At 36.5% G+C, this 11,420-nt stretch overlaps 1 protein-coding gene across 1 annotated transcript; it reads right to left on the bottom strand.

Annotated features, from left to right (window-relative positions):
* Nucleotides 1-1,978: 1,978 nt before the first annotated feature.
* On the bottom strand, nucleotides 1,979-10,591 carry LOC132108262 (serine/threonine-protein phosphatase 5). The gene is made up of 13 exons (XM_059514942.1): nucleotides 10,433-10,591; nucleotides 8,685-8,926; nucleotides 7,623-7,770; nucleotides 7,007-7,128; nucleotides 6,335-6,400; nucleotides 6,094-6,192; nucleotides 5,782-5,887; nucleotides 5,549-5,691; nucleotides 5,385-5,472; nucleotides 3,966-4,006; nucleotides 3,704-3,882; nucleotides 3,323-3,404; nucleotides 1,979-2,617 (listed from the first exon to the last, which is right to left on the bottom strand). The coding sequence occupies exons 1-13, from the start codon at nucleotides 10,521-10,523 to the stop codon at nucleotides 2,555-2,557; spliced, it is 1,470 nt and encodes a 489-aa protein (XP_059370925.1). The 5' UTR covers nucleotides 10,524-10,591; the 3' UTR covers nucleotides 1,979-2,554.
* Nucleotides 10,592-11,420: the final 829 nt, after the last annotated feature.

Here is an 11,420-nt window from a genome sequence, read left to right as displayed (position 1 = left end):
CTTGGGTTATGGGGTTATTGCTGCAAAACATGTTCTTAAAAAGGAAGTTTCAGAAACAGCTTAATTAATATCCACAACTAAGTCTTAATAAATAAAATTAATAAATAAAATCGACAAACAGCTTAAATAAGATCCACAACTAAGTATTAATAAATAAAATTAATAAATAAAATCGACATCATTTACTGAAAAGATAACAACAACAACAACAGCAAAAAAAACCTTTTCCACTTGAAACAAAGCAGGGGGAATCCAAAGTGGGCGGGGCATCCAAAAGGGGCGGGGCTACAACTCTTTCTCAGTCTCTGCTCAGTCTCGTTCCTAGAAGTGGTGACTGAAACAGGACTCCACCCACCATCCATCCAAGTCAGTGACATTTCAGATTGTTTATCAGTGCAGCAGCTGACTACAGTAGGAACTTATATCAAATATCAATATCAAAGTGTAATCTCTCCCCTGCACTTCTACCCTGCGTGCTCTGAGGTGTTTGAGACATGAAAGAGTATTTCTTTATATATTTGTACTCCTACATTGTTAATATATATATACACACACACACACACTAGTAATTTCAGAGTGAAAATTGTATTTACACCATTTTTTCTTCAGTGAACACAGTGTTAAATATGCATTACATATTTAGTGTAACTGTGAATGATTAATGATGATTATGATCATGATTAATGATTTTTTTTTTTTATATAAAAGTAGTCATGCCCTTATCAGATAAGATTGTTAATTACAATGTTCCTGTAGGCCCTTAATCATCTTGGACCAAGACCTATATATTTGAAACTAATGTTATTTATTTTTAAATTCATGAATACTGCATCAGAGTATTGGAAGAGGTCCGGAGGCTAACACACATTTATTTCTTTGTTTATTTTTCCAAGCAGAAATCAGGACTGTTCAGATAGTTATCCAAGCTTTTGAGTTATGACTATTTCAAAATGAATCTGTTCAACCAACAAACTACACTGAGATAGAGAAACAATAATTATTAAGATTAATAAAAATAAAAAAATGAGTTTGTTGTGGCTCTGAAAAATAGCACATGCCAAAAGTAGATTAACTAGCATGTAATGTTGTTTATTACTGGCAGCAGCACAATCTTTTCCATGTGTTCATGTAGTCACCCACAACCTAACCACAACACGACAGCACTAAACTCACTAAAACACTTCAAATCACACTTGATTTCAAGACTTAAGCTCTCTGGGTCGAGCTAAACCTCTGAAAGTAAAAAAAAAAAAGCCACAAAACTGTTTCACCATTTTTGTTAAATCTTTTATTTATAACATATTTTGCCAGACACGATGCCTATTGTGCAGTACGGAGACATTTTTAAAAAATGACACGTTTTCCCATCGAGTCCTCGTCGACAGAATGAAACATTCTTTGATATCAGCTGCAGCCAGTGCTGATGATGTCACTCCTGGAGCCACGTGTCACCCAACAGAACACAGAGAGGTATCAACACATTCTACAGTAATGGACTGGCGCTTTTTATTCAATAACTTCTGTACAGTGTGTGTGTGTGTGTGTGTGTATATATATATACATATACACACACACACACACACACACACATATATATATATATATATGTTGGTGTGTGTATGATATTCTCTAAAAAGTCAAGGGCATGGGACATGGCTGCTGTGCGCTTAAAGAGAGGAAGGTAGGTTTCTGCTGTGTTATTTGGAGTCAGGATCTGCTAGACAGACAGTGGAAGGTTACACGAGGGTTACAGAGCATCTCCAGTGTATTCGGTCGAGCGTGTTGGGAGAAAGAACGTGTGTGAGCTGCCTACAGAGTGGAGAACACCAAACACTTCACAATACTGCACTTCTCCCTATTCTGAAAGATGGGAAAGAGAGCCATAAGTGTGAAGAAAACGACTGGAGCTAACGCAGTACCTAAATTAATTTTGTGATGTTTAATCACAGAAATTCTGACCTTGTGCAGACGCTCCGGGTGGAGTTTCCTGTTATGAAAGTTGACTTTTATTATGTTTTTTGATAGATGGTGCACACTGCTACAGTATTAGAATGACACACTGTTCTCCCTCCCAACAGTACTTCAGATTAAACAGGATGCGGATTACAAAGGGGTCAAATGTCAAAATAAAGGCCCTATGTACAAACACACCGCTGGGTAAAAGTGCTGATCAGGTTTTTAGTCTCCAGTCCCCACAAGGCTCTAATTCTTCATCAACACTCTTACTTTGGGACGCGTCATACACACTTGCCCATTCTTTGGTACAATTCAGCTCATTTATCACAGAGCTAAACATCCAATTCAAACTATGCAGCTCTACAGGAATGGATACATTAATGACGAGAGTGTGGGGAGGGTCAATCAATCCATCAATTTGCCAAAAACATTCCTAGTTCCTTTTTACATTTTTTTTTAAAGTCAAGGCATCACCAGTGTGATTCTTCCCCATGTATCTACAGGTCTGAGTACTGTAAAGTGTGCGATGGGTACACGAAGAAGAAAGTGTGTGGGAAACAGAGAGGAGGAGAATGTGAGAGTGGATTCGGAGGGACCTCTACATCATACCCATCTGCATCAGAGAGTTGGCGTATGCCATCGGCTTGACATTTGGGTGAGGCTGAGGAGAGGGAAAAAACATTAGTTTAGAGCCTGCATTTAATCACAGGAACACACGCTTAATCAGTCATTAAATTACTTTTTATTATTATTATTACATAAATGATTTTAAAAGGGCTTTTGCAGGTTTTATGAAGCTAAAGAAAGAAAAAAAAATTAAATAGAACTTGCAAAATAGATTTATTTTAGATGGCAACTCCTTGATTCTGTCCTATTATACTATTTTTCACAAAAACAGCCAAGTCTGGATATGGACCATCATGCACACTTGTTTTTATGCATTTGCTAACTTTAGAGGACCTCGCAGTTAGTCTGACAAAGTTTGCAAGGTTTAACATTTATTCGATCTTCAAAGACTTGTTTAAATGATATTTAAATAATGTGATGTGCTGAACATTGAGGGTAGCTGAGAAAGTATTCTAGAAAAGCAAATGTTATAATACTCTTGCATATACTACTTACTTCCTTGTTTACTCTCTAATTTAAACTCAAACGGTTCAACAGAGACCATAAACTACTGAAGCTGAAGAACAGGAGACGCTGACGTTCACAGCACAGTCAAAATAAAATTCATGCTTCAGACACATGGGCCAAACAGAAAAACTTATCAGCCAATGCAATAATTAAAAAATGCCAAATATGAGCTGACGCATCAGTGACGAATAGGTAAAAATAAATAAAATGCATAAAAGTGAAAGTGACTGACCACAGCAGTAAACTGGTGGAACTCTGGCTTGAGGTCGGATCCCCTGAGATGAATGTAAGCTCCTTTATTTCCCATCTGGTCACTAAAAACAAAACAGAAGCACACAGAAAAGAAAGAGTCGTGAATGTGCACATATATCCAGACATTTAATTCTGACTTGACCAGAACACGTTCTAACACACACTTGATTTTCAATTAGACTGTATAAATCAAACACTTTCTATCGTTTCTAACTGTCTGTGGCTTAATTTTCTTTACACAGAATATCATCTTCTTCTTTGGGGTACAATACGACCGGGAGATGTTTTTCTGGCTCTTGGTTAACTGGAAGCTCATTCATTACTCCACATCTAATGATAAGGAGCGCGAGAGGTTTCGTACCAGTAGTTTGGCGCTGAGAACACGGTGATACACTTCCCTGAGTGAGTGACCTCGTAACCCTCGGCTTTCACCTCGTGACTGCGCACGATGTACTGCAGCTTGTTCTGGTCCAGGAAGCGCTCCGTGACGTCAGGCCCAAACTGACAGCTCACACCGCGCTTGCTGACGGACCGTCCGTCCTGGAGGAGAACACACATCAGTCAAACACAGCTGTGAGTGACCGAACACCTTCTCTTATCTGAAGGAGGGGAACAGAACTGACCTGCGGCTGAGGATCTGACCACAGGAGGTCACACATCGGACCTGCACAACAAAGATACAACATACAACTTGAGCTCTACATTGTTCAATGAAAACGTAAGTGGTGCAACACTTCATAACACAATGCTAGAGTGAGGTAACATGAATGGGTGTGTACAATAAATATACACAGTGCACACTCATATACTACATAAACCAAAACTTATTTTTTTAATGCAATGAATTGTTTGACAGCACTAATATTTAGCTACTTAATGCACAGCATCTGAAATGCTAGTTGTTGTTCTAAAATGCTTGCATAAAGTCTCGCCAAAGTGCATTATTATTAACACCCAGAACTGCATTCCCAAACAGCATGCTCTGAAAATAAGATAACATGACCATGTTTCATCTGCGTGCTCTGAAGCTTCAGTGATTCAGAGTAGACGCTTTCTTTTGAGAGACAACAACTTTATGGCAGAGGCTATTTGCCTCGTTGTAATAAGTGTAAATTTATTGTAAAGTGTAAATAGTGATAGATGCTATTTAAACTAAGTGAAAATAGCTGTATTTTTAACTATATGTCATTTACACTAAATGCAAATAGTTTATATATATATATATATGATTCTATTTACACTGTCGAACTTTGCAGGATGTTTTCATTCACTTAGAGCTGTGTTACACACTGCATGAAAAGGCATTTTTATTAAATCCATAATAGGGGCACTTGAATTTTTGTTCATAATATTTAGCGCAAGTTAATTAGGAAGTGATGATTTTGTTCTTTTCAGCTCACTGGATAGAAACAGTGCTTTATTCATAAATATTAGGTCTGTGTATTGCCAAGAATCTGACGATACGATACGTACAATGATACAAAACCCAAATGACGGCACACTTCAGCTTTCAACAGGAAGAGGGACAATTCTTTCATCCTCAGTTATTAGCAGCGAATAGCAATATTAATGCTAACATTAGTTGCGTGCCTTCATAATAGTATTTCCTGTTACTCTCACTGTCGTTCAGAGATGAAGACTGCCATCTAGTGGCCGGGATATAAACTCAAAATGAAACAACTGCCATGAATCTTGTATGGTTGTATTTATTTATTTTTATAATACGATATTCCGTTTTACACTCACGTGTATCGATATTTTCTTACTCCCCTAGTAAATATGTTATGCGATATTCCACTTTTGTGCATGAGTTCAATTCGCATCGTTGAACAAACATTGCTAATGTTGGTTAAATCTGTTGAAGTTATATTTTTAAGTTGACTAGTTAAATAATAATAATTAAAAAAAAATATATTAATTAAGAAAAAATTATCATCTTGAACCATTCAAACGTTTTTTTTTTTACCATATCACAGAACCCTATGCAGGACCTCAAGCTCAAACACGAACATCATTTTCATGCGATATCAGACATGTCTTACCAGAGTCTGGAGGCTGTCTGTTCCTGTCTATCTTTCTAATGTCATCTAAGGTCACACCGTCCTCACTAAACAGTCCTCCATGCATCACCTGAAACACAATTCAGATCATACTCACATCCCAAGTGGTATGCACTGAATCTGATGGGTTAGGGTTAGGGTCATACCAGCACTTTGTTATTGATGCTCTGAGCGAGAGGAAGCCACTGGAAGACTTCACTGAAGAGCTGGAACATCTGGGCGGTGTACTTCGCCTTCACCTCGCCCTCGAAGCCGTACATCTGATTCATGTTATCCGTCTCGTGGTTCCCTTCACACAACAGACATTTCAGATCATGACATTTATCCATCGCATGCAAACATGTTTGGGAATCAGTAGGAACTGCTGGTGTGTCCTCACCTCGAAGCAGGTGGAAGTGTTCTGGATAGAGCAGCTTGAAGCCAAACAGCGTGAGAATGACTTCTACAGAGAACGAGCCGCGGTCCACAAAGTCACCATTAAACAGCTGAGAGCCTGAAGTCAAGGCTGATTCACTGGATCTCGGGGGGGGGGGGGGTGTATATATGGCACTTATAAAAATATTAAAAATACTGCAAACAGACTAAGGTGACGCTTTAATTATTTACTGTAATATTATTCAATGCAACAATTTATATTCAATTCCATACTCAAGAGGGCAGTCGTGACAACATCACAGACCCGAAAGGATACATAAGGATTAGTTACAGATGGTAAACCGTTCAAATCAAAGATATTTAGAAGATCGTAGTACTGGCCATGTGTGTCTCCACAAATAGTTATTTTCTCTGTCTGAACAAGAGAAATCAACAGTGAGAACAGGAATATCATTTCATCATCACAGGAAATTACTGTAAGGACAAAAACAACCAAGAAAAAAAAAAGGAGCTTTTTTAGGGACACTGGAAACTGAACACTCATTCGATCCTCTTACCTCTTTTAATGTAATTTCAACAAGACTTGGCAGTTTGGATAAAACCTCTTTAACCTGGACCAGTATCTGAAAGACAGAAATATTGATTATGATCACGAGTCAATGACGAGATGGATTTGTGGGATCTATTGATTTATTCAAAAACAATAAAAAATGAGCCTCCTTGGGATAGTGGCCTGTGAATGTACAGCGGCACGAATTAACCGAGCTAAACCTGGCACCACTGATGCACGGCAATGTTTTTCTTCCAACATTTTGAACTATATATTGACCAAATATATATATATTTTTTTTTTTATTGATAATATGTCTGTCGCTCACCCTTCCCTGATTGATTGTTTGTTTGAATGGATGTTATTTTAATATAAAAGAATGCAAAGAAAATAACATGAACACACAACTTTCCTTGAAATTAAATGTAAGCATTTTTGTATAATAATTATGATTATACTCACCCAGATAGGCATTGTGACATTTTGTGAACATTTGACCATTTAAACACAATAAGTCATGAAAAAGAAATCAACTCAGTACTCAGACACTGTGCAACTTTATCCGTGGGCTCTCTGACTGCATGAGATCGATGCATTTATACAGGTTTATTCCATATGATCGGTATTATATCACCCAGCCTTAAGTAAATAAATAATAGATGAACACAGTTCTGTTCACCTGGTAAGCACACTTCCTGTGCAGTTTCTTCTGGTCTTTGAACCAGGCCATCAAGTCTTTCATGAACTTCAGTGTAACCTTCCCATCTTCAAGTTTAGGTCCAGCATAGTCATCCTCGATTGCTGGTGGGAGGGAATATAGACATTAAAAAAAGATCATAAGATCTCTAAATCATTAAAAAAACATCAATAATTTATATTCTGAAATCTTCCTCAACTGCAAAGAATCGTCCAGTTATTCTCTTCACTTTTGCAGACCTAATGTCCTCTGATGCACTGATGCTCAAAATGTTTTTAAATATAAAAATAAATCAGAATCCCTGACTCTATTATTAGCATTTTTCTTAGGTCTCCTTATTGCTACAACAAAATTGTTTTTTTCTTGAAAATAACATCAGCATTTTTCACAAATGCACTTGAGCATACTGGGAAATTACACAAGAACAAAAATAATTTGCACTTTATTTTAAGGTGTCCTTGTTACAGTGCAATTACACAAATAAATATGAAAAGCAATATGATTGCTTATAATAACATTTAGGATTCAGTTTAGGGTCGATTCCTTGTAATTAAGCATGATTTACTCCTAATAACTGAAACTTCCTCCAAGCACTTACTCATGTTCTCGATGTCTAAGGAGTCGACGACTGATCTCTTGAGCTCGTCGCTGGCGATGGCCCGCTCAAAGGCCTTCTGTTTGACAATCTTATTGCACTCCTGGTACTTCATCTTGGCATCTTTGTCATTGGGACGAACTCGAACTACCTGTTAGCGATGAAAAGACAACAGCACAAAAAACTTTTACAAAAAATTTATTAATTAATAAAAAAAAAATATGTCAAGTTTGTGAGCTGAGCTAAATGTTGAGGCGCACAAGTACAGAGCCTTGCTGCTGCCAGTACATCCACAACACGCTGCTGTGAGCGCGTCAGAAATACTGATCACCTCGTAGCAGATCAATACAGGTGGAGCTGGGGAGGTGGAGGGTTTCTGAAACATGCTGCAACTGCTACAAAACTAACCAATCCGCTGCACCATGTGATGATGTCATTGTGATGTCAGACTGAGTCAAACCTTTCTGACGGCGCCATCTAGAGTTTCATGCCAGAACTTTGGATGCATTCTCACACAGCCCTATTTACTTATTATTTTCATATAAGGAAATGACAAGTCAACACCGATTTAGAAAAGAGATTGTTTCTTTCATTACAATGACATAGCACACACACACACACACACACACACACATATATATATATATATATATATATATATAAAGAATGAATCAGAATCAGAATGAGCTTTATTGCCAGGTATGTTCACACATACGAGGAATTTGTTTTCAGAATGACAGCGACAGAACAAAAAACACAGAATAAAAGAATAAAAAATACAAATAAGTAGGTAAGGAATGACAATATACAAATTGACAATGTATGTATAGGTATATTACAATATGCAGTTTTGTATGTACAGTTATATTATGTGCAAAAATGTAAGTGTACACTAAGTATGTGTGCTAGATGAAAAAGTATATACAGTATGTATATATAAATATATATCAACAGAAAAGCAGAAATCGCTGTTTCAGTTGAATATTTTTGGATGCAGAAATTTCAGTGCATCAACATGGATGTAAAAACAGTGTATTGAAGTGCTGAGAAGGTACGGAGTCTCACCGTCTCGTAATCTTTGAGAGCTGCCTTAAACTTGCCCAGGGCCATGTTGGAGGTGGCCCTCCGGTAGTAGCCCTTGATGTAGTTCTTGTCCAGCTCCAGGGCCTTCGTGGCGTCCACCAGCGCATAGCCATAGCACTCGGTGCGCAGGTACGCCAGACTCCTGTTACTGTAGTAGATGGCATTGCTCGGGTTCAGCTCCAGAGCCTCCGTGTAATACTTGATAGCGTTCTCATAGTCTTTATCTGAAATCAGATCAGGACACGATTAATAAATACATCACAAAGCATTGTGTCTATGCCACTTTTGAAGAAAGAGTCAACAATGTCAAATAAGTTTCTAGAAATGAGCAAAATATCGAACTTTATCGAACCTAAATGTTACCGTCACGTTATAAACATGTTAGAGACTTACCAAACTGACAATCCCAATCGGTTTTAAGAGGGTTTTTAGACAGAGATTTAAGTCATTAGAAATTATTACTCGAGAAGCCAAAAGTTCAATATTTTAGTTTCACTGAGTTATAGTTTTTTATTATAGTTTTATTAATATTTTGAATCGGTTTGTATTTTTACATTTCCTGTTTTAATTTAAAATGTAGGTGAAGGTTTAATAATTTTGTTTTGGTAGTTATAGTTCAGTATAATAGATAATTTCAAGTTAGTGTGTACTTTTATTTTTACTTTCAGTTTTAGTATAATAACCCTGCCTTACCTAAAATACTCCAGAAACATTCTAGAAACCAGTTTGTTGAACAACAGATGCTAATGATGACTGCACACTACAGTTAAAAAGCAGAATGAAAAAGAGCGAAGAGCAAACTTCATTTGAGTATTATATCTGTTAAAAGAGTTTAGATTTCTGTAGTGTAAAAGGTGATACATAAAGAAAGGTGATTTCAGAGGACTAATATAAAGCATATTTTAAATTATTAATAGAAATATTAACAAGGAAAACAAGGTTAAATTAAAAATTATACAATTATTAGTAGTTAAAAGAAATTAAAAGAAATAGCAAAATAAAGAATAAAATAAATCAAATATATCTATGAATTAACTTCTGAAAAATGTAAAGAGGTGCTATAAACTATTAGAGATATAATATATGGGTAAAAAGTTTTTTTTTTTTATAAACTATGTGAAAATGAACAGCACTGGTTCATGAATTTATCTGAGTCATTTATTTGATTCATTTATTTGATACATTTACCTGAGTCATTTATCTAATTCATTTATCTGATTCATGTATTTGATACATGCATCTGTTTCATTAATCTGTTTCTTTTATCTGATTAATTTATTTGATACATTTATCGGATTCATTAACCTGTTTCATTTATTTGAGATGATGGAAACATCCCACGGTTAAACTAATTTTAACGCTCTTTGAAAAGCTACGAACAGTGCAGACATACAATGAAATGAAACTAGACCCATGACTGAGGACAGATCAGATGAGTGTCCAACAGCAGTATTATCACAGTATTATCACTAGACTGACAGCTCACGAAAGAAGACCAGCTGTTATCGCGTCTCTCCTCGTCATCGATATATGTGTGGAGTAAAGACAGAAACTAACAGAAGAAGAGACAGATGAGTGAGAGCTTCATCATGAGTCTGATTCATCATGAGCTGCTCATCTCTTCTAACGCTCAGCAGTCCTCACGATGAGACAGACTCACCCCCCGCAGCCCTGTCCTGTCGACATCTACCCCGTCTCTTATTTACTCCAGATATCTGACAAGCTTTTACCTTTAAAGTAGTTATTCGCCTTCTCCTTGAGTTTCTCAGCACTGGCATTCTGCTCTTCTTCCGCCATCTTCACACTGCCGTGTTCCGTCATGCAGCCGTGTGTACGCGCAGAGCTGTCGCAAACACCAGCATGAGGGTCGTGAAGCGCTGTTCGCCGACCCTCTAGAACAGTCCAGAGAACCACAACACCTCATTACAAGAATTACAACAGGTTACACGTTTTTATATAATATCAACGTGTATAAGTAATTGCAAAATGTTGCAAAAAAAAATATTTTCACTGTCAACATTAATTTAATTAATAATAAAAACAATGAAATATATATGAGAAAAGAAGATGTCGTGGTTATATGAGTGAAGTAAAACTATACGACACAGAAATAACAACTCGTCTGATTTGAGCACATAATCAAAAGGTGAGTTTAGTTAGCAGTGTGTTTTCATCTGCACAATGTGTAATGTTTTGTTCGATCCTGTAGGTGGCGCTACAGTGCTGTTTCACAGGTTTGAGTGGGTCACATCCATAACTAATGCTTCGTATTATTTGATTTTAATTTGTTACATTAAAAGAAAATGTTTATAAATAATGTTGGCAGTATTTTAGATGGTCAGATGTTGCATTAATGCTAGCCTATAGGCTACTTTACTGAGTAGCTTATGTGAGCTTTTAAAAAGGTAGGCAATACTCTTAATAATAATTGCTTAAAATACATTTTAAATATCGATTGTTTCTCTTCTTTAAACAGACAATATGATATGCATAGGCTACATTATAGAGATGAGTTGTTACCCTTTAGTTTGCCAATGTGTGGATAAAAAAAAAAGTCACATCAGATTGATGGGTTTTATGGAATATGATGCATCTCTATATTGTTTTATACTTGGTGTTTTTGTAGTTTTAAATTGTTTTATGACATTTTATCAAGTATTTGTATAATATATAAAAACATTTATAAAATGTTATTGTAAAAATTTCTGATGTAGGCTA

Source organism: Carassius carassius, chromosome 28 (genome assembly GCF_963082965.1).
Source record: "Carassius carassius chromosome 28, fCarCar2.1, whole genome shotgun sequence".
NCBI classification, from domain to species: Eukaryota; Metazoa; Chordata; class Actinopteri; order Cypriniformes; family Cyprinidae; genus Carassius; species Carassius carassius.
Note: the sequence above shows the minus strand (reverse complement) of the source record. Positions and strands in the feature narration are given on the sequence as shown.